The 25,449-nt window shown below is 35.8% G+C and overlaps 1 protein-coding gene across 2 annotated transcripts in view; it reads right to left on the bottom strand.

The window, feature by feature from the left end:
- LOC142317392 (uncharacterized) overlaps window positions 1–25,449 on the bottom strand; it is a 61,464-nt gene that overhangs the window by 12,834 nt on the left and 23,181 nt on the right. For both annotated transcript variants that reach the window (XM_075353927.1, XM_075353933.1), the window contains 3 exons: window positions 7,023–7,395; window positions 4,093–4,405; window positions 616–708 (listed from right to left, as the gene is read on the bottom strand). In XM_075353927.1, coding sequence (XP_075210042.1) covers window positions 616–708; window positions 4,093–4,405; window positions 7,023–7,395 — 779 coding nt within the window. The remainder of the gene's footprint in view (window positions 1–615; window positions 709–4,092; window positions 4,406–7,022; window positions 7,396–25,449) is intronic.

The following is a 25,449-nucleotide window of genomic DNA, read 5'->3' as shown; positions in this document are numbered from 1 at the left end:
GAAAACACGGTCACTGTACACTTAGAACGAAAATCACTTTTTTTATAAACAGTTTCAAAAGTTACGTTTACTGCGATGTGAAAGGACACAAAACAACAACGCACAAAAAAATGGCGAAGACGCTTCGTGATTGATTAACGGAGCTGCACTGCGCCTGAATTTGTTGTGACAGCTGAGACTAGCCGGCCGCTAATTGTTTCCGAACAATACCGAGCGCTTCCGGATGATCCCGAACTACCCCGAAAACTTCCGAATAGCTCTCGACCGTTTTTATTTGCTTTAAAGATACACTTTTGGAGAAAACCAAAATTTTTACAATTTTCCGGAGCGATGTCGGACTATCGGGCATTCCGGACTGTTGGATGCCGGACTAATGGACTTCTGCTGTAGTAAATGTATTCAGTCATAAATTTTCTAATGCAACTGAGCTTTTTGATTTGATAACTTTGTAACAGTTATATGTTTAAACTTTCTGTGAATCGATTACAGCTTACAGGTTTCATAGAAGGTTATTATTGGTTATCATAATTTTAATTTATTGAAAAAACAAATGGAAATAAATTCTATGGTATTTTTAGTAATGAGTTAATGAAAGATTTAATTTCTGAAACTTACTTACGGTACAGTAGATCAAAAATATTCATTTCATTAAGCCAGAAAATATCTCTGTCGTTTTCATGAAATGTAAACAGTGCAATCGGCACATCGCTTACGTGAAAAAGAAAACACACATTATTTTAATATGATTAAAATATACATTATTTCATACTACAACCAATTAAAAATTAGATAAAAATTACATTGTATCAGAAAACAACGTTATTACACACACATTAAGCATTCAAAAGGTTTTAACAAAATAAACATAAAGCATTCAATTGTTTGTAAGGGAAAAAACTTAAGAACAGAGTCAATGTTTCAAGTTATTTATTATTTTGAGTAGAAAGTTCTCTAGTTAAAATGTTTGGTATTTGAAAAAAACGTTACATTTTCGGAGTTTCACCAAATTTTTATATACAATTTTTAAATTATTGTTCATAAATTTTTATTTTTAACGTTAATTATATAAGGTTAGTGAACGAAGCAGGCGAATTGATTTCGTGTACTGACAAAAAGTACTCGATCAACATAACCTACGCTAGAGCTTCGTTCGCTTACTTCGTCTAATTAACGTTAAGCACAATTTATTAATAACAAAAGTTATATTTAAATTAAATACAGTAATTTTAATTATTGTTAGTTCACATTGATTAAAAATAAATATTTTATTTATTTTTTGGCTGTGAAATTCCGAAAAAGTACGTAAAATACCTATTGAAAAGATATTTTAGAACATTTAGTGATTGAACTGTATAAAGATAATAAATATCATTTATTTAAAAATTTACTCCCTTGTTCAGTAAGAGCAATAATAAAAATGAAATTTATAATACCGCTGACTGAAAACAAGTAGGAAATTTTCAATTGCAATACTTGTTCACTGGTTTTCAGGTGCTAAAATGATTTTATTTCATTTTCAGTCATGAATAACAATTTAAACATAGGTTCTTTCTATAATCCTGGACTTTAGGGATTTTTTTATGTAAATGCACTCTGAAAAGTTACAGAGAAGTCACTGCTAAAGCTAAGATACCTGGAAGCCTACTTTACTTTTATTGGTTTTTATTTAAACTTATTTGTGTTTTCTATAATAGATGTTTATTCTGTTTTAATTTTTTTTTGTGTCAATACTAATCCTAAAGAAGTATGAAATTTTCTTACATCCCTGGTAATGAAAATTTATTACATTCAAATAACTGGAATGAAAATTACTAATTGTTGTAATTTAAGCTTTAAGAGTGAAAATTATGAAAAATAATAATAAACCATGTTGAGGATAGTGACATTGAAAGTATTTAGAAATAATAGGACCAAAAATACAGAATAGAATCAATTTCTTGCGTCTTATAAGACAGTCTCAATTCTTTAAAAACAATTGGTTGCAGCATACACCGTTATTGACATCCTCGTATTTATTGACCTTGTTAATTCTTGATAGAATGTCATAATAAATTCAACACTGCTCTTGTACGTACGTGTCACATATTTACAAGCTTGGTGGAATGTTGATTACTACACTGTACGCTATGTAATAAACTTATTTGCCACTTGATAATCAGTCTTACAAATATTTTTTTTTGTCTTCAGTCATTTGACTGGTTTGATGTAGCTCCCCAAGATTTCCTATCTAGTGCTAGACGTTACATTTCAGTATACCCTCTACATCCTACATCCCTAACAATTTGTTTTACATATTCCAAACGTGGCCTGCATACACAATTTTTTCTTTCTACCTGTCCTTCCAATATTAAAGCGACTATTCCAGGATGACTTAGTATGTGGCCTATAAGTCTGTCTCTTCTTTTAACTATATGTTTCCAAACGCTTCTTTCTTCATGTATTTGCCGCAATACCTCTTCATTTGTCACTTTATCCACCCGTCTGATTTTTAACATTCTCCTTTAGCACCGCATTTCAAAAGCTTCTAATCTTTTCTTCTCAGATACTCCGATCGTCCAAGTTTCACTTCCATGTAAAGCGACACTCCAAACATATACTTTCAAAAATCTTTTCCTGACATTTAAATTAATTTTTGAAGTAAACAAATTATATTTCTTACTGAAGGCTCGTTTCGCTTGTGCTATTCGGAATTTTATATCGCTCCTGCTTCGTCCATCTTTAGTAATTCTACTTCCCAAATAACAAAATTCTTCTACCTTCGTAATCTTTTCTCCTCCTATTTTCACATTCAGCGGTCCATCTTTGTTATTTCTACTACATTTCATTACTTTTGTTTTGTTCTTGTTTATTTTCATGCGATAGTTCTTGCGTAGGACTTCATCTATGCCGTTCATTGTTTCTTCTAAATCCTTTTTACTCTCGGCTAGAATTACTATATCATCGGCAAATCGTAGCATCTTTATCTTTTCACCTTGTACTGTTACTCCGAATCTAAATTGTTCTTTAACATCGTTAACTGCTAGTTCCATGTAAAGATTAAAAAGTAACGGAGATAGGGAACATCCTTGTCGGACTCACTTTCTTATTACGGCTTCTTTCTTATGTTCTTCAATTGTTACTGTTGCTGTTTGGTTCCTGTACATGTTAGCAATTGTTCTTCTATCTCTGTATTTGAACCCCACTTTTTTTAAAATGCTGAACATTTTATTCCAGTCTACGTTATCGAATGCCTTTTCTAGGTCTATAAACGCCAAGTATGTCGGTTTGTTTTTCTTTAATCTTCCTTCTACTATTAATCTGAGGCCTAAAATTGCTTCCCTTGTCCCTATACTTTTCCTGAAACCAAATTGGTCTTCTCCTAACACTTCTTCCACTCTCCTCTCAATTCTTCTGTATAAAATTCTAGTTAAGATTTTTGATGCATGACTAGTTAAACTAATTGTTCTGTATTCTTCACATTTATCTGCCCCTGCTTTCTTTGATATCATGACTATAACACTTTTTTTGAAGTCTGACGGAAATTCCCCCTTTTCATAAATATTACACACCAGTTTGTATAATCTATCAATCGCTTCCTCACCTGCACTGCACAGTAATTCTACAGGTATTCCGTCTATTCCAGGAGCCTTTCTGCCATTTAAATCTTTTAATGCTCTGATAAATTCAGATCTCAGTATTGTTTCTCCCATTTCATCCTCCTCAACTTCCTCTTCTTCCTCACTATATAATTAAAGATATTTAAGAAAAGAAATGTTTTAATTTTTAAAAGAAATTAAAAAAAAATGGTCATATTAATCCCAACTATTGCTACATTATAAATTCTTGCAGAAAATTTGAATGAACATCTGTTCAAATGTTATTTATGTTAATACCAGAATAATAATAATAAAAAATTTACTGTACATCACTGAAATGAGTAGTAACAAATTAAAGTAATAGGAAAATAAGAAGTTAGTAATATCAAATAATCAAAATGAGAATTATGGAAAGGAATAAAAATATGTATAGTTATAGTGAACATTTCTTTCCACCTTATATATTATGAGGTTATCATTTTACTATATTTATATTAATTTGATATTTCTTACTTACCTGAATGATGGAGAGCCTAACACGTGAAATATTATTGATAATGCAGGACCGATACCCATATTGTAAGCTAAAATGGTAATACTTCCTGCTCCTGCAATAAATAAATTCTTGAAAGTCTTCTTTGGATATTTTATTTTCATAGTATCCCCTCTTTTTGTATTGCATAACCAGTCAGTGATTGTTCCTGGATTACGTCTGACTAATATATGTCTTATCTTTGCTGTGATATCCAAATCTTTAAGTGTTGGATGAACATAGGGTGCTGGTATTGGTATAATAGGAACATTATAAAAAGAGTGATCCCTTTTACTGCCTTGAAAAAAATAAATAAAATTCATATTAGTCAACAAAGGCTGATATTAACTTCTTATTTTTAGATACTTATTAGCTTTTTAAACGTGTCTTTTTGCGTCAATTAGCGTATCAAAAAAAGTTATTTTGCATCAAACGTTTTTGCATCAATTAGCAATGGAAAAAATTTATATCATCTTCTAAAGGTAAACCCATTCATATAAAAGTTTTTTATTACTTGGCACAGAATATGATTTAATTTTACATGTGTTTGCCACTACCAGTGTCAGTCTGTTGCAATGAATATATTTTTATTATTTGAACCTACAGGTCGTTTATTTTTATTTATTTTAACTTTTATTTAACTTTTAATAAATGTGTATGCTTTCACTGAAACTTTTAAAATGTTCCAGTGAAGAAGGGCAAAATACATGAAGTGTCAAATGGTTTAATTGTTTCACATTACATAGAGAAAGATTGAGAACAATAAAATCTGGACAATCATGAATTGTCATATGTTTTTTGCATTTGAACCTTCTGCCTTTTTTATTTCATTATAAATTAACAATTTGAAGTCGATAACATCTACAATGCAAAGTGTATACTATGATCAAGGAAAAATTTCCACAGGGTAAATTGTCAGTTGATTTTGACCAAAGTAGTGAACTTGCAATGCACTTTTAATTTGTGTTACGGCTATTAACCAAGAAACAATTTGTTTTTCTATACGGGATCTGTTAGATCATTGAAATGACGACAGAAAATTTTTTTTTTCTTATTGTCATAACAGGTGATGAGACATATGTACAGGAATAACTGTAACCATGTAAAATCAATGTAATAACGTGAAAGCCAAAACATTATCATTGTACAAGTAGGTTTTTGATCAGAACATCACCGAGACAAAAAACACAATAAAATCACTTCAACATCAAGGACATGATTATTTTGGCCAAAAATGGGATCCTTTTTTTTTTTTTTTTTTTTTTTTTCTCTCAGCTCCCCTGGGCCGAACCGACTTGTTGGTATTACGCCGCCCAGGGGAGTGTCTTTAAACTCAAATAGGCCTCCCCACCTATCGGCTATATACCGGCAAGGCAGGTCGGCCAACCGGTTAGCTCTTTTTGAGAGTTCTTTATCAATATTGCCCCCTTGGGGACCCAAAAGGGCAATATTAATACACCACATTATTACACCACGCCAGACCCAGTGCGCCGCGACGCGGCGCCGGGTCCCTTCAGTATTCAGTGTGCTGTTGCCTAACTGTTACCCGTGAAGTCCTTGGTGGCTCATCAGTGCCAACACACCGCAGCATACTGGACCTCACCAGCAAGGCTGTCCACCCAGTCCTATTCTAGCCAACACCTTGTCTTCTCTCATCGGAGTATTTCTCTCATCGGAGTATTTCTGTAGAACAACTTGTCTAACAAAACTAGCAAAATTATTCCAGTTTGACTCTCTTCTTAGCATGTAGTCTATTGTTGTCTCTGGAGTTATACCTGTGAGTGCCTTACTATGTCTAAGTGTGTCCCACCTATTGCACTCAAAAAAGGTGTGCTCAGCATCATCTATCTCGTTGCAGTAGTTGCAAATTGGCTCTTCTCTCTTGCCTATTTTGTGCAGGTAGTTATTGAAGGAACCATGTCCTGTAAAAAACTGCGATAGGTGATGATCAACCTCACCAAATCTTCTCGACAACCATGGCTTGATGTTGGGGATGAGGGTTCTCGTCCATCGACCCACAGCTTCCTGCGACCATCTTTCCTGCCAGATATTATAAACGGCATTCCTGACCTCTTGTTCTGGCTTGCCTTGTGCCCTCTCCACCCTCTTTTTTGCGATTAGGTCAATAGGAGGTGTACCCGATAACACGCACAGGGCAGCATAGGACACTGTCCTGTATGCGGACACAACACCTAGGAGCACACACCTGTGCGTCCTCGCCAGTCTCTCTTTGTTGCGGCTGATGGCGATAGAGCGCCACCAGGCCGGAACGGCATACATAAGCGAAGACACGATGGTGGTCGCCAGTAAACGGCGCTTTGAGGCCCGAGGGGCATTCTGCGATGACAAAATGGGATCCTAGAATGATGGATGATTACTGTTATTTTTTGTTTAAAGACACTGATTAAATTGCCTTACATGCAAAAAAAAATTGATCAAGATATTTTAACAGGTACAAGTAAGACATTTTCATTGAATTTAACTGTAAAACCTATTATTTTAAAAATGAATTTTAATCAATTTATGTTTGAATAAAGATAAAATTTAGTTGATTTAGTCAAATGTAAAATGAGCAGACATAAATATTAATTTTATGACTTGATTTTACTTATGATATAAACTATTATTATAATAGATGATCTGCTTTTTATTTAATAGATGTAACTTAACATTTTCGAATTCATCACTATAATATTAGTAAAACACTATAAGATGTCAAATACAAAAAAAATAATAATTTGTTGAGTAGTGTATTATTATTTATTATTATTATTACTGTAGTATTATTTATTTATTCACTGAAATAACCGTAGATTTACTACCCGATTATAGTTACTTTCTTTAGTGATGGTAGAAACAAACAAAACAACAGTTAGCATTATAATAACATTTTTAATTTTTATGTTTTTACTTACCTCTGTATCCGGTTCTTCGTTTTACCACTACATAACTTCCTGGATTGTAATAAATATAAACAGATTTCTTATATTCATATGACAAAAGACAAGTGTTATTGTTTAATAATTTATTATCTGTAATTCTAACATCCCAGTATTTAGGTACTTTATATACTGAAACATCCAAGTTTTTTAACAAATTTAAAGTTTCCTTTAAAAACGTTGAAAAAGAAAAGATATTTATTTCTTTTCTAAACTTCAAATCAAAATGTCCAAGATGATGAAATCTAATTTCTCCAGGCCAATGAATACTATGTGTTAGAGAATGTTGCTGTACATTTCCATTTATGCATGACATCACCGTGGTTGGATCAGTTAATTCAATCATAATCTTAAAAAAGAAATAAAATTTCATTAACCTAAACCTTAATATAATCATAAATAAAAAGAAAACACAAGAACAAATACTTAAATAATAATAATAATTTATTTATTTTGTTTGTGCAATAGAACAGCTACATAAAGCCTTCATATATCACACAAAATTACAGAAAAACATGTTTACATAACTCAATTTTACAACAGTTACATAGTTAAGTTACATTTTTGTTGATTGTTAATTGAAAAAAACACACAATCAAAATAATTACAAACCCATAAATATTAAACCAACAACCAGAGTTATGATTACGACGATTAAGTTTTTTTTTAACCTCCGGCACCATCGTTCAGGTATTGCTTCAGAAGATGACAATTTATTAGCGTGTGAAAAATCCCATGCCTGACTGGGATTCGAACTCGGGACCTCCAGATGAAAGGCCGAACGATATAATGTTATTAAATAATAACCTTTTTATTTTATTTTTATGTTACACCTCCACCACCAGTCGTGCAACCCTAGTACAAAACAACACAAATCAGTACAACTGTCATGACATACAAATAGTTCCTTGAGGCTTCCAAAGAATAATTTTCCATTCGACACAAAGAAATTAATCCTCCCATTATAGTCATTAGCAACTACCATGCACCTTGCATTCAAAGACAAATCAGATTTTCGCTCATTCTTAAAAGGTTATTATTAGTAATAAAAATCTTAAAAGCTAATATTAATAATAAAATAAAAATAAAAAAATAATAATGCCCCGGATAAATTCAATCCCACGTCCGTGCAATAATATCCACCCACACGTCCAGGGCGGGCAATGGCGTGCTACTTCGGTACCTTCACTTATATCGGCCAACGGGGAACCGGTCTTGCTTTGGAGCTCCCTGTGGAGTATGGGATTGATGGTCCCGAGCTGTACAAGCTGGTTGCAGTTTTGCTTCTCGGTTTTACTGTTTACAGCGGTGGTGGGAGGCATGATCTGTTTGCTGACGCTGGGCGAAGTACGTACGGGGAGTACTCATCCCTTTTCTCGATTGTGTAGTCTGGTTGAGAAGCGGGCTGCTGTGAGCTTGCTCTGCCGAAGTCTTGAGCCGTCCAGTATCAGTCACTTCGGCCCTTGGCAGGGATTGTCCCACGTGTAAGGGTATCGGAGCCCTTACTGCGATGTGCTAGTCCTGGAATGTCGGTATCGTGGATCAAGCAATACCTGACTCCCCGGTCCGGATTAAATTTGTGGTAGGCGGCTGACTGGGGGAACCCAGGCAGGATCAGTTATTAGGGACATACCCAAGCGTCTCTCGCTTGGTCACAAGGTGCCCGCATCTTGTGACATCATGACTGGCGTAATTATAGGATTATGGACAACTTTTCATCCACATCTTCCATGGCAGAGGGTCCACGTAAAATCCCTCGCCCTGGAAAACCTCTTTCTTCGAATGCGAAGAGGAGGAAAAGCGTTCATTTTAGCGATAAAGAAGAGTTTATAGTTCTAGAAAAGAAGGGTCGAACTAAGCTTCGACCTAAGAGTGGAGGACCTTTCCCTAAGTATTTAACAATAAAGAAACAGGTAGGTGATTTTTCTAAGATCAGCCCTTTCGTGATAGCTCGTGGCATCACCGAAGCAGATGGAAGTCCGGTTAAAGATACAAGAAAAACTACGACGGGATTATTTGTTGAAACCGTCAACGATATACAGTCATCCCGATTATTGAAGGCAAATAGGACTGGAATTATCGACGTTGAGGTTGTACCTCACGATAATTTAGTGCCTCACTTTAGAGGCACTAAGTACCTCTAAAGAAGTAGTTTTGTGCAGAGATTTGTTTAACTGCACCAAAGAGGAAATTGTGGATGAGCTTTATGGACAGGGAGTCATTTCATGTCGATGGCTGAACACTCAACGAAATGGAGAAGTCTTACCCTCCGCGACACATGTTTTAACATTCAATAAACCTAGATGTCCCGAAAAAATAAAGGCAGGATTTCATACGCTGGATGGACGTCCGCCTTCATCCCAAAACCATTGCGGTGTTTCGGATATAAAAAATTCGGACACGCGGCAGCGAGATGCACGAGGAAACAGATTTGCATATGTGGTAACCCAATGCATCCGAATGATCCGTCCAGGGACCCGCCGATATGTATTAACTACAATGGACAACATGGTGCTAGATCAAGGAATTTTTTAAGATATAAGAAAGAAATTGCAAGGAAATAAAGATCGTTCAGAAGGTCGGTTATTTTGAAGCAAAAAAAATCGTGCATAGCAGAACGCCAAAGCCCACGTCTTATGTACAGGTTGCTGCTGCTCCTGCAATCACCTTCAAACCAAAGGACGTGGTTAAAACGCCAGCCTTAGCAATCTTAGTTGAAAGAATAATTGATCAGAAATTGAAGAATCGTACAATTAGGGACAGCAATCCAAAATAAAAGCAGATGTGACAAAACAAAGGTGTCTTACTCCACCGAGGAATGAACCTTCAACTAATTCAAAAGCGAAGCAAACGAATTGAAAAAGCAGAAGGAATCTGAAGCTAAAGTTTCTGAGGCTGAAAAATTCCCTACTCTGGGACCTGCAAAACCAGAAATACTGATTTTGGAAAAGGAAGATTTAGGAAAGACTACGATGGAGCCTCCAAAATCACGGAGGCCTTAGCTGAGAGAGCGAAACACTTGGCCACCCACATGTTCTTCCAGCCTTGACTGTGATATACTTCTGATTACGCCAATGAGCCGGTGTCATCTGATGCCGGGAGCAGGAGATCCTCCGCGATCAACCCTTAAGTTCCTTCGCTGGAGGAACTGAAGGGTCGATCTCGGATGTATCAAATACCCCAGAATTCGACACAGAGTCCTTCAGAAAAATGGAGAAGAGGAACAAAAAAGGATGACCTTGAAACAAAGGCGATAGAATTGAAGAAGAGAAAGATCATATGCCTCAATCAAGAATTTTATAATTAAACGAACGCATTTTTTATTTTTTATTGATATGAAAATTTGATATGTATTTTTTGAGGTTTTAATCTAAGTGTTTTGTGTGATGTTAAATGGCAAGGGGCCTTTAGACCCTTGTCATGTTTTGTTTAATAGACTTTTTAATGTGTGTTTTACTTTTCATCAGAGTTTTGACCTAATTTCACAACAAATGGCTAGAAAGATTTTAAAATCGCAAGGACCTTTACACCCGAGTTTCAATAACCATTGACAAGTCTTTTATAGATTCTCTTTTTGACAAGACTAGTCCTTGACTATGTCACTGTGTCTACTGGACTATGTGTTCTGTTTTTTGGGGAGGAAAAGATTTTTTTTCTATTTTCTTTTTTTTTGATGTGGAAGGGGCAAATGGCTATAGCAATTCATGACCCTACAACTTAAAAAACAAATTATAATAATGCTCTGAGGTAGATAATCCGCACGTCCGGAACATACCATCTACGTACGTTCCACGTCCAGGACGGGAACAGCTGTACGTAAAAACTATACATATAAAAACAGTCGGAGTCCAGTTAGTCAAACTGGACTCCGACTGTTTTCCTCAAAAATGCTAATTTTTCTTGGACCTAATTCCATCTACAGATCATTAAAAGGACTAGATTTTTCAGCCACCAGCAGGTACGAAAATTATAAAACGATTAGGAAATGGATTTTCATCAACGTTAGAGCTGACGATTTAGCGACCAGGGTCGAAGTGATTACAAGTGTAACGGAGATCCTTCCGCTGTCCACATGCCCCCCGCGATGACAAGCGTGTAGTTAAGGTGCATGGGAGCCCTGAAAGCTTCAGTGGGTAGGAACCTGGAGTCAGTGCAGATATTGCGCGTCCGCTCTGTGCCAGGACATATGCTGGTTCCGGACATATAACGGTCCAGACCTCCAGGGTTGGTAACCCTTGAGTGAGGACGTACTCCGGCGTCTAGCCTTGCTTCAGAAGGTATGAAAAATCATGCAAGTTGAATAACTAAACGTGGCAGAGGGCGCACGTAAACACTCTCGTCTTGAACCAGCTATGTCGCCTGAGGCGAAACGGAGAAAGTGTCATGAGACAGGAAGAATAAGAAATGAGGTGAAGAGTTTACAAAGAGCTGTTTTCAAGAACAATTTTCCCAAACCAAAGTATCTGGTAATCACGAGAGAAGTTGGTAGGTAATTTTTCAAGGGTAAGTCGTTTCCTTATCGCTTGAGAAATAAGTAATTGCGCTGGAGACCAAGTAAAGGAAATTCGCAAAACTTACAACGGACTTTACGTAGAAACGACTAATCACATCCAGTCGCAGAAGATCCTTAGACTAAAGCGTACGCGAGTTTGCTTACGCGTTGATCCACACAGCACCCTCAATACTTCAAAGAGTATGTCGAGATCGACTAAATTGTACGGAACAAGGAATTGTAGGGAGTTGGCACCACAAGAAGTGATAGAGTGCTGAAGGCTAGACATGAGAAATAACGGCGAAGTCCTACATTCTGCTTCTCATGTCCTCACATTTAACAAGCCAACATTGCCGGAAAAAGTGCGTGCAGGAATACAATATACCGATTGGATGTGCGGGCACTCCTCTTCAGGTGTTAACGTTTTGGCCACAACGCTGTCTGATGTGAAAGACCATAAATATGCGTGTGTGCAATGAAGAGATTCACGAAGGGAGATCTTAAAAGGATCCTCCAGCCTGTGCAAACTGCATAGCACAGCATTCATGCCGATCAAGAAACTGTCCTGTTTATAAAAACGAAGTAGCAGTTTAGGAAGTTAAAACCCTGCAGATGGTTAGTTACTTCAAGACGAAGAAGGTCGTAAAAAACCGTAAGCCTAAAGCAACAACAATTTATACTCAGGCACAGTGGCGGCTCGCGTATAGTCACTGTGGAACTGCAGCACTCCCTATTTCCACTTGATATCTATAACATTTAATATAATGAATTGTTTTTTTTTAATTTTTCTTTATATCTGTACGATATATAATCCTTAAGCTTAATGTCAGTAGCCATCCCCCAGTTTATGAAAAGATACAAAAATCTTTACATGGAACTGTGCGCTACTCACTTCCAGCAGTGTGGTGTTTGGCTGTTGTGCGCATGCGCACAACAGCCAAACACCACACTTCCAGCAGTGTGGTGTTTGGCTGTTGTGCGCATGCGCACAACAGCCAAACACCACAGCTGCAAGGGAGAGAGAGAGCACTGTCGCTCCCGCATTGCTGACCTTGGCGTACTAATGAAAAGTATATTTTTTTTTACTCCGTGTGTGTATGGAACGTTCCTTGTCCTTTCCCTTTTCTGGTTTAGTCGATGGAAAGTGGTTTAGTTGTTTTTTCAGTAGTGATCGAAGATGACGAAAAGTAATGGCTCTTTGATCGCCAAATCTGTCTAAAGACATGCTGGAAGGGCAAAAGAGAAGGTAATTAGTAAATTCTAATTATGTATTTGTTTATGTGTGCATAGACATTTAAATTAAGCACCATTGGACAAGGGAACATTTTATTAAGTTATCTAATCATACTAAAAAATATTATCTGTATTGACACTTATTATTTATTCGGTTAAACTGAATACGGTTTTTAAGTTCATGCGATTAAAAACTGTGTTCCATAATCTTGAAAGTATAAAGTGTAGTATTAGATTATTATCCTGCTTCCAGCTATTCTGTTTGATTCATTTTTTCGTTTCTTTTATTTTACGGAAAACTTTAAAAATGGACGTGAAAAAGATCAGAAAAACGTTTTCTGGAGCAGCACCACCACTAAGTTTAGCTACGAGCCGCCAATGCTCTCACAGCGGCTACTGTTCCTTCTCCAATTACAAATCCAGACCAACTTCTTGGCAAGCTTGTACCTACTTTGGCGACTAGGAAGGAGAGAATAATAGACAATAGAATGAAATCTCTCTCTCATGAGGAAATTATAAAACCATCTATTAAGATACAGTAACCAGATAATACGACATCCAAGAACAAAACCACATCTGACTAGAAAAAGACCATATAAACCAGAAGTTCAGATTCATCTGAAACATTTGTCAGATGAGCCTGCGAAGAAAGTGATTGCTTCGGAGCCTTCTATGTAGACTCCCAATTCTTGTACATCTGAGGTAGTCTCATCAAAACCACAGAGACCACCTGCAATCGTACAGGGGAGGCCTGTTCGCCCTGAAACAGACGGTGACCGCTGCGACTCCTGCTGTAGGAGTCTTCCCAGTTCCCGTCTTTCAACAGCGCCTAAGCTAGGCGCCAAGACATGCTTGTCGTCGTTCGCTACTTCGACGGTCTCTAACTCAGAGGTTGAGAGCTACCCTGGCGATGATATTCTTATCGAACACGAAGCTGTTTGAAGGATGAAGAAGAAGAAAAAAAGAGGATGGCCGAAAGGCAAACCACGAGATTAACTTGTTAAAAAATAAAGAGTTGATTCTTTAATGGAGCATCAATGAATGTTTGTCAAACATCCACGTGCTCCAACGCTTGGTACGTGATGTATATCCAATTTGTATATGTCTGTAAGAAATACATTTCCGCTGAAATGAAAATTTCCATTTAAGAAGATATAATATTGTTCGGTGAGATCAAATGACAAATGCAAAAGTTAGAGGTGGAGTAGTCATATTAACATCGACTAGAGCTACCTCCGAAGCGGTTGAAATAAACACAACCTGCAAGCGGTCGCAATCAGAATGAACCGTACGCTGCGGATCACTATCTACAGCATATACTTGCCGAATGATTGGAAAGAGGATTTTGATTGGAGTTAACACAATTAATCGCTCAGCTTCCCCCACCCATACTGTTAGTGAATGGCTTTAACATACATAATCCTATTTGGGAGTCGGATCGAGTAGATCCCCGGGGAAGAGAATTGGAAAGCTCCTATTAAATTCTTATTTTATTATTTTAACTGACGGTTCAGGAATTTTTTCAGTGCCAGAGATGGATCGACATCCAGTATATATTCAGCATTTATAAGGGCATCGTAAGCATCAAAGTACATTTCCAACGTTTCAGAAGATCTACAAGGAAGTGACTATTTCCCGGTGCAAATTGCAACTATTGCTACAAGAATATTATATCCCGTTTCCAAAAGATGGCTGTTTGATAAGGCAGATTGGACGAGCTGCACTACTAATACGATAGTCTCTGAAACAAATGGAGTTATCGAAGCCAATGTCGATGTTATAACAAATGCTTCATTTGACTCGGCATCAAGCTATATTCCCACAACATCCAGGAAACTCAAGAAGCGACCCGTTCCGTGGTAAAACGGTGAAATAAGTGAATCTATAAAAAGAAAGAAAAAAGCATACAACGCTTTTAAGAAACGTCCAACAACAGGAAATCTAATTGCTTTCAAAAAATACAGAGCGTATGCAAAAAGACATGACAGATTTTAAAAAACGATCCTGGCAACTGTACGTATCATCCGTTAACAGACACACGCCTGCATGAGACATTTAAAAAAAAAGTGAAGCCCATTTGTGGGCGTTCAAACTTTACTCCCAAAACTTACCTTCAATATGAAGATGAAGTTATAAAAGAAATCGAAAAGTTACTAGCTAATCGTTTCGAAAAAGTCAGCAAAACGGCTAACTACAATGAATATTTTAGGACGAAAAAACAGAACTTGGAAGGTCTACTAAATTTCAGAAGTGAAAAAAATTATTCATATAATGTACTGTTCAAAATATAAGTACTTGTGAAAGCGTTGAAGAAAACAGCAATACACCTTCTGGTCCGAACGAAAATCTTTACGTCATGATCTGACAGCTATGTTCCACTGAAAAACATAGATTGTTAAATCTATATAATCAGATATGGCGGGATGGAATACACCCTCGGCAGTAGAAGAAGGACATATTGTTCCAGTTCCAAAAGAAAATCCCTTTAGTTACCGCTCTATACCTTGACGTATGTTATGGGAAAACATAAAAACAAAGATAAATAATCGACTCGTTTGGTTTTTAGAGAAAGAAAAGTATTTTATCGATATAACAAGCAGGTTTCCAACAATATCACTCAACTACTGACCAAATGATAAATTTAGAGAATATTATACATAACAGCTACATCATAAGAAAACACTGTGTTGGAGTCTTCTTTGACCTGCAGAAGGCTTTCAATATGACCTGGCGTCATGGAATAAATGAAGTTGAACTAGATGACTGGAGCATTCACGGTAATCTACCAGTATTACTTCGCAACTATATGAACTACCATACTTTTCACGTATGCGTTTACAATGAATTCTCATTAGAAAAACTATTGGAAATGGCATACCACAAGGTTCGCCGTTGAGCGGTACCTTGTTCACGATCGCTATCAATAAACTGGTATTATCCATTCCAGCGGGAATCAGAAAAGTGCGAGCGATAAACGCCCTTAACGACATAAGCAAGGTATAATGATTTCAAATTTTCACCAAAGAAAACATATTGTGTATGCTTCTGTAGGAAGAGAATTCCTCATCATAGCCCTACTTTGACCGTCGATAATCACCCAAAAAAATAAAAAGACAGTAAGAGTTTTAGGCCTACTGTTGATAAATCCCTTACATGGGGACTACATATACAGGACTTGTGTGTTAGAAAGCCCTAAACAATATTAAATTCTTACCAAGCACTAATTGGAGCTAGATAAGGAAATATTACGGCGGCTGTATAAAGCATCGATTACGGGTTTATAGTATATTAATCCGCTAGAAAGTGGCATCTACGGAATTTAGAAGTAACACATAACAGCAGAATAAGGTATGCCCCAGGCGGTTTCCGTGCAAGCTCGGTGACTAGTTTAATATCAGAAGCCGGCATAATGCCACTACATTATATGCATTATGGGCCTTTCCTACCCATATAAACAATAAAACATTTAACAATCATCCTTTGGCTGCATTATATGAACGTCGTGCTACCAACTCCAGACCAGCCGGAATATGGTATTACGAATCGACAAGGAAATATAAAATTGCTTTACCAGAAACATTAACAATTTCTACAAAAGAAATACCATGACTTTTTTCAGTGATAAGCACAAGATTGGACCTTTCTTATGGAAAAATAAAAGAGAAACCGGCAGTGATCATCCAGCAGGAATTTTCGACAACCATCAGTAGATACGAAGAATAAATAAACTTTTATACCTCTAAAACCGAAGACGATGTTGGATGTTGCATATATGTAAATGGAGAATCCCACTCGTGGAAACTGCCAGATATGGCAAGCGTTTACAAAACTCACTGCTATACAGCAAGCTACACAAAATATTTCTGCTAAAGAGAGTGCTCATGTATTCCGATTCGTTAAGCGCACTAACTATTCTGAAAAAGACCATTAAGGACGTCCTTATTGCAACCAACCTGTCGATTCTGTACATTTTAAATCGACGAGAACATCTATGTATAGTTAGACGGACTCCAGGGTATACTGATATCCCGGAAAAAGAAAGTGCAGACGACGAACCTGCCAGAATGTTATATCCATAGATCACATATTGATGTGATCTATGGATATAACAACAGTATATGGATATAATCCTGTTGGAGTGGCAAGTGTTAAAATTATTCTAACCAGCACTTTAAGAAATGTATGGAGTAATGAATGGAGAAGGTTAAATACAAAACGAAATGCAATCAAAACTTCTCTATATAAATAATGGAAGTGCGATGTGAAACTGACTCACCAAACTCAGAATCGGTCACACACGAACAACAAATTCATATTTGTTAACCGGCGATGAAATACCAATCTACCGTGTATGTAATAAACACAACTTACAGTCAAGCGTCTACTCTAAGAGTGTACTATATGAGGATCTCAGAAAGAGGTACTATCTAATTAATAATAGCTGCTGATGTGAAAAACGGTAAAGAAAAGATAGTTGCTTATTCACACACCTATTAAAAAGACTGACTTTTAAAAAGACTATTAAAAAGTCACAACATTTTGTTAGAATTCTCTTTATGAAGTAGTTTTTTATACGAAACTGGATTTTATTTAATCATCTGGTATTGTCAAGACTTCCGATTTTTTATTTACTTAATTAATTCTAACGTGTTTATTTTTCTGTTAGGGCCCTTTGCACCCTGAAAGTAATATTAGTATTCTGTTAAGTATTTTTAAATATTTCGTGTTTTGTTATTTCTATATTTTTAAGTAAAATGTAAGGATCCTTTATACCCTTACACATCTGACGAACCTGTTGGTGATTAAAACTCTTTTTAAAGAAGGTGATGAGGACTAATGACCGTAGAAGTCGATCCCCGTAAAAGCAAATCAAAATAATAATATCCAAAGAAACTTTTAATATTACAGTATCAAGTAATAAGAAAATAACACAAATTAATGAAATATACAGTACTAAATTAACGACTTAAAAGAAATTTGAAAGTAAAATGAAATTCATTAGAGTAAGCAGAGCGCATTGGAGCATAGAGTAAAGAATAATGACATAATAATAGAACAGCTTATCATGGAGGTCATCGTAGAGAAATTAGGGAAAGGAATTAGCTAAATGGTTTTTATAAAAAAGGACCGATAAAAAAGAGTAGTATACGGATAGAAATCTAATGCCAACATTAACACTAGAGAATTTTATTTTCAAAATATCTAGTTTATATTAGCATATTCCTAGAAGATGAACGGTTCAGGTGTTGAAGAGGAAAAAGAAAATGGGAAAAGCTAGAAAACATCACAAGTCCTGGAGAAGCAGGTAGCACTGATAAATTGACAGAAATGATGGGTGTTAGTGAAATGTCAATCCAAGTATTAATGTAAAAAGAAAAAACTTTGCGACAAAAGTTAATTAGTCGATAAAGGGTATCCATTACTTACTACCATTGTATTTTCTAATGCAGTATTTTCTAATTATTGCTATTATACTATTGCTGTGTTATACTATTTTTTTTTTGTCTTCAGTCATTTGACTGGTTTGATGCAGCTCTCCAAGATTCCCTATCTAGTGCCAGTCGTTTCATTTCAGTATACCCTCTACATCCTACAACCCTAAAAATTTGTTTTACATATTCCAAACGTGGCCTGCCTACACAATTTTTTCCTTCTACCTGTCCTTCCAATATTAAAGCGACTATTCCAGGATGCCTTAGTATGTAGCCTATAAGTCTGTCTCTTCTTTTAACTATATTTTTCCAAACGCTTCTTTCTTCATCTATTTGCCGCAATACCTCTTCATTTGTCACTTTATCCACCCGTCTGATTTTTAACATTCTCCTATGGCACCGCATTTCAAAAGCTTCTAAACTTTTCTTCTCAAATAATCCGATTGTCCAAGTTTCACTTCCATATAAAGCGACACTCCAAACATACACTTTCAAAAATCTTTTCCTGAAATTTAAATTAATTTTTGATGTAAACAAATTATATTTCTTACTGAAGGCTCGTTTAGCTTGTGCTATTCGGCATTTTATATCGCTCCTGCTTCGTCCATCTTTAGTAATTCTACTTCCCAAATAACAAAATTCTTCAACCTCCATAATATTTTCTCCTCCTATTTTCACATTCAGCGGTCCATCTTTGTTATTTCTACTACATTTCATTACTTTTGTTTTGTTCTTGTTTATTTTCATGCGATAGTTCTTGCGTAGGACTTCATCTATGCCGTTCATTGTTTCTTCTAAATCCTTTTTACTCTCGGCTAGAATTACTATATCATCAGCAAATCGTAGCATCTTTATCTTTTTACCTTGTTCTGTTACTCCGAATCTAAATTGTTCTTTAACATCATTAACTGCTAGTTCTATGTAAAGATTAAAAAGTAACGGAGATAGGGAACATCCTTGTCGGACTCCCTTTCTTATTAGGGCTTCTTTCTTATGTTCTTCAATTGTTACTGTTGCTGTTTGGTTCCTGTACATGTTAGCAATTGTTCTTCCATCTCTGTATTTGAACCCTAATTTTTTTAAAATGCTGAACATTTTATTAATTAAAGTAACATTTAATTAAAGTAATAAAATCAAAAGAGGTAAATTTTAGTAAGTACTATTTTTTTTTAAAATGCATCACTTATTTTGAAATTTTTTACGATACGAAACCTTTGGTACTTAGACAATTATAAATGTCAATACTGTATTGTTTTGTTTTAGCATCAAAAATGAAAAAATTAAAAGAAGCGGGGCTACTTACAGCTAAGGAAGAAAATATTAGAGGAAATGAGTGGGCTATACTTAAATATGTGAAAAGTCCTGTTCCTGAGACGTCAGATTCCACGTTGGGCTTAAATTCATCAGAGGCTACTGCTGCTTCAAACCCAGAACAAGCTGAAAAAATAGAATAACTTGATACTGTTGATCTGGTACCTGTTACGAATGTCGACATCGTTCCTGAAGATCAAATTCCAACAATATCTACTACTCAGTCAGAGTCTACATGTGCATGTATAGACATGGATCTCGATAGCTTAGAGACAGAGACTGATAAAGCATCGGTATAGTCTGCTACCCAATACCGAAACTTAGACGTTGTCGGAAATTGGCCTGAGCACATAGATGAAAATATGCAATTGTTGCTCATTCAGCAAGGCCGGAAGTTGTTCAACATATCAATACTAACTTCGCCGAAGCGTCAACAGTAACACGTTCAGAGTCGCGCTCTTTAACATCAAAGGGAGAGACAAGGCGACTTACCCGGAAATTGTTTTACCGTACATTGACTGACAGTGAAAACGTTTTATCTACCTGGATGGCTTATTCTCCTTCCAAAGCATCATTATTGTGCTTCTGCTGTCGTTTTTTTGAGAACGCAACACACCGAACGAATCAAAGTTTTGCTCATGTGATGGATTTAAAACTTGAAGAAAACTAAGGTTTCAAGTTACGAATCAAATGCACTACACAACCAAAATTATTTCAAATGGAAAGAGTTAAAGAACAGACTTCAAGAAGGACAGACTATTGGCAAGAAAGAGCAAATCTTGTGGCAAAGAAAACAAAAAAAAAACGGCAAGAAATTCTTATCAGAATGTTTGATATTTTAAGATTCCTTACGAAACAAATTTGGCCTTACGTGGTCACAGAGAAAACGATACCAGCGCGAATGGAGGCAACTTTTTAGATTGGTACATTTAACCAGAAAGTACAATCCTGTACTTCGTGAACATCTTGTAACATCTAAAATGGGTAGCAAAATTTCAATCACTTATATGTCACCAGAAATTCAAAATGATTGCAATTTTGGGAGATAAAGTTCGCCAACATAACATTGCACAAGTAAAAAAGGCCAAATATTATTCGATTATATTCGACAGCACTCCATGTTTCTCACAAAGACCAAACAAGACAGGTATTAAGACAAGTAGTGATCAAAAATCAGGAAGTACAAGTAGTGGAATCTTTTATAGATTTCATTGAAGCAAAAACTAAAACTGCTGAAGGAATTTCAAACATGATTTTGAGCAAGCTTGAAGCTGGTGGTCTCGATATAATGAATTTTAGAGGCCAAATGTATGATTATACAGCTGTTATGACTGGAAAGCAAATAATAAAAGAGATAAATAAGTTGAATTCGTGCCGTGTTCCGACCATTCGTTAAATCTGATTTTTTTACATGCTGCCTTAGTTTAGGTGAGTTCAGTAACTTTTTTCGGAACATTAGAACGTTGCTATTCATTTTTTTCCACGTCCACACATCCTTGGGAAGTTCTGATAACTGCTACAGTTAGAAGTTTAAAAAGGGTTCAGGATCTTGCGGTGGAGCGCAAGAGGCGATGCCGTAAATATGACACGGCATCATTGCAAAGACATTTTGGTCACTGGAAAAACTGACAAACAGATAAAAAATTAAACACAAGAACATACGCAGGAACTTTGCTATTTACGATGCAGTCATTTTCCTTTCTTTGTTTCTTGGGGCCTCTGGCAGCCTGTGCTACATGAAGTGAACGATGCACAAAAATATTTACAAACAAAGGGACTCGACATAAAACTGTACGCTCAGAAAGTAAGTGCAGATGGTACTGATAAACGAGAGGAATTGACAGACGACGCTATAAGTTATGCAAAAAATATGTATGAACACCTTGGCATTACCAAGGACCTTAGAAATGCAAAACGAGAAGGCATATTCTTGAAGACGAAAGTAGAGATACCAACTTATCCCATGAAAATGAGTTGAGTGGGAAGCTGTTTTCTTCGATATATAGAATAATTGTAGAAATTCGAGAGAGATTTCAGCAGCTACGGAATTTGGCAGAAAACTTTGTCTATCTAACGCCGGCAATACTACTAGATTCGGATGACACTGAATGTAATCTAGACTATGCATCTGCCGAAATTGACGAACAGTACTTCAAGCTCCAACGAGTTCGACTACGGGCTTCCATAGCAACGAAAATAAATTAATTAATGTGGATCCTCTTGGATTATTTCAATTTATTGTGAAATCCAAGCTGAAAGATACTCTGCCTAATATTATAATAATGTTCCCAATATTCCTCAAAAATGCCCTAAGCAATACCAGTTGTGAGAGAAGCTTTTCAAAATTGAAGTTAATTAAAAATTACTTACTAATAATAAGTACTTTAAGGCTAACCAATCTGGCTATCTTGTACATTGAGCAAGAAATATGTGATGCTTTACATATTGTCAGTGCAATAAAAGACTTTAATTTTAGAAAAAGTAGACAAATAAAATTTTAGTTAAACACAGAAGATTTATTTTTAATTCTATTAATTTTTCAATAAAAATATATATCGTAACGAGGTTATTCTAGTTCTAATTAGAAGTTGATTTGTGTTTTAATATTCTGTTTGCTGTTATTCGTTATGTGTTCTTAATTTTTTGTAATAATAACTTAATATTGTCAATGCATATCATAAATGTTTTCTATATATCAATAAGTGGCAAACACGTAGGAACTTTTGTAACATATGTGTTTATTATATTATAAAACATACATGACTTCTTTATTTGTACCTTGTACAATACACAATAACAAATTTATTCTTGCCAAAACGTTCTTTAGAATTTCAATAAATTTTGGAGCCTTTTGAATTTAAATACCTAAATAAGGGTGTGGCAACTTTGGCCAATGCCCCAGGCGGCTGAAACCCACACTACAAAATATAATCCTGATTCAGTAACCTTACTCATTTAACATCCAATCAATTCATTATCTCTTTACAAACGATTAACTGCTAAACACTTACTGATAAATCCAGCTAACTTTTCTTTTTTTTTTCATTTCACAGTTTTAGTTATCCCCTGTTTCTTATAATTACTCACAAAAACTGGTGTATTCTATCTTCTGATATTCTAGTAAGATATTCACAGCATTTAGCTTTGTTCTCTTATTAAGTAGAAGAAAAATCCTCTACTTCCAATTCCTATATGTGCAAGTTTGGTTCACCCTTTCACAGCACCTTAAATTTCTATTTTTTCTGCCTATATTAATTTTCTTCCACATTCTGAGTACCAAGATTAGTACAACAATGTAAACAGTAGCTCTTTTGTAAGTCTTGTTCCTTTCCTTGTTTTATATTAGAGGAATAAATCAACAGAACTTAGATAATTTTCTATTAAAATCACCATCTTTATTATATTCACATTAAACTGCTTATATGCTAAACTTTATGAACATCATAATTCCCATCAGCTACTGTGGATCTAGTATTTGTCCCAGAAGACTTGTTTAACTGATTGATACAGCTTTGCATAGATCTTGTAGTTCATACACTGATTAATGCAGCTTTATCTCACTTCCCTGAATAAACATATCATCTTCTGTGGAAAGAAAATAATTTATATTCCTTTGAATACATAACAGCAACCACGGCTTTGCTGAACTTTTATATTTAATAGTCGGTTCTCTAAGAGATAAAGGAAAAAAAAACTTTAAACAGATTTCCTGTTCCTACAAACCTAATGGGCTGGTAATTCATTATTTTTGAAGATCTTTTGTTACTTTCAGCAACATAACAGCCTTAAATAAATGTTTAAGTACACAGACAATATAAGAGAATGACAGACAATGATGAAAAGATGACCCATAAAATGATCAGTTATTTTCCAGTAAGAAGAACTTATTTTTCAAATTATGAAAAAATTTAATTTTCAAAAGATTTGTTATTTCTCTTTTAAATATAATAAAGTAATTAATAAAATACAATGTAAAAGTAATTTTAAAAATCATTTCATTTCACCATCTAAAGCCCACAATTAGAGGTAAGAAAACACTTTAAAACATAATGTAATTTCATTACTAAAATACAAGTACATTATGATAAATAACCAAATGAAATTGATTCTGATAAATGTGCAACTTCAAAATTATGAGCCACTCTCTCATTGTATCATCTCACTCCCAATTCACCCGTAATAGGAAAGAAGCATATCAAGATTACTTGGAAAATGAATTCATAAAAGCACCAATGAGGAATTTAAATATTCCTCTAACATTATTAGGTAAAAATTAAGTAGTAGGACCGTATAGATGTTTAAGAATAGAGTCAAAAACATTTCTCTAGTTATTGACATTAGGAAAGTAAAAGTGGCTAAGAGTTGATAGACTAAATCTTGGGGGAAAAAGAAATTATTGCAGTGAATTAAACAAAAAATTTCACTTTATATCTATATTTCAGTGCTGTAGTATGACACGGTACAATACCCCCAGATATGATTGTATCATAGAGGAGCTCCCCGTCCGAGCGCTTCCAATAGCCCCTGGTCCTCTAACTAGAATATATAATAGATTGCTCTTTGCTAGACACTTTTTGGCATATTGAAAGCATGGTGTTGTTGTTCAAAGGTGGCGACAAAGATCCCAATGTTAGTTCTTATCATCCACTAACACTCTTGCCTGTGATTGACAAGGTTTTTGAGAAGGTCCTATATTCACATATTAATGTTAGATTTGCCACAGATCATTTGTTAATGGACAACCAATATGGTTTCCAAACGAGCAAGAGCACTGAGGATGCCATACTAAAGGTGATGGATATAGCTTCTAGTCCATGCAAATATGTATTAGGGATTTTTCTAAACACATCTGGGGCATTTAACAACTTCTGGTGGCCCTCTGCCCTGTTTCAGATACAGATGTGTAAGTGTACACAAAATGAATTAGAAGTGCTCTCAAGTTATTTAAAACATTGGACCGTTTCCCTGCGTGATGGCGGCTCGGAGGTTCGTAAGACTTTAACTAAAGGATGCCCTCCGGGAATGGTTCTGAGTCCCCTTTTTGGATCATAGGATTCGATTCCATATTGTATTTAAGGTTGCCATGTGGTTGTCTTGTCGTCGCTTATGCTGATGACGCGCTCCTACTGATTGAAGGGGATTCGCGTAATGAGGTAGAGTTCCGAGCTGCTCCTGCTTGTGAGACACTCCGACTGTGGAGTCTCCAACATAAGATGATTTTCAGCTCAGAGAAAACCACAATGATGTTGCTTAAGCTGCTTCCCTATGAATCCGGGTTCGGATGGCTGGTCTCTCCATTCAGTACGTTACGGCTCAAAAATACCTGTGTATTATCCTTGATGAGTATTTACGGTTCAAGGAACATCTACAGTACACAGCAAAAAAGGCTGCTGATGCTTTCTATGGAATCCGTAGAGTCATTCATCCCGATTGGGGGTTGAATTACCGTACCATGAGCATCCTATACAAAGGTGTCAGTGAAGCTATTATGCTGTATGCTGCTCCTGTCTGGGCTCACCGCATGGTATTTAGGTATTGCGCGGACATTTTTCTGCAGGCCCAGCGACTCCTATTGCTGGCTGTTATAGGCGGTTATAGAACAGTCACGCGAGAGGCAGTTTGTGTTATAGCCAGAGTCAAACCAATAGATATCTTGTCTAATGAGCGTAAGGAACGCTACATTTTCAAGGTAAATAACCTATGACGTCAGAACAAAAGCACAAGATTGAAAACCGGGACCTTGCGTATTGGTAGGTCAGATGGAATAAATCTCCTACAGGTCGCTACACCACGCATAGTATATTTCCTTTAGTGTCTGATTTAGATGCGATTGGATCACACACATACAGTTTCTCTCCGGGCATGGTTCCTTTGGGGCAAGTTTGGCTAGGATCCGTTTAGTGGATTCGAGTCAATGCTCGGATTGTGGGACTGA

The sequence above is a fragment of the Lycorma delicatula genome, chromosome 1 (assembly GCF_047948215.1).
Source record: "Lycorma delicatula isolate Av1 chromosome 1, ASM4794821v1, whole genome shotgun sequence".
Lineage (NCBI taxonomy): Eukaryota > Metazoa > Arthropoda > Insecta > Hemiptera > Fulgoridae > Lycorma > Lycorma delicatula.
The sequence above is the reverse complement of the archived record's forward strand: the minus strand, read 5'-3'. Positions and strand labels throughout refer to the sequence as shown.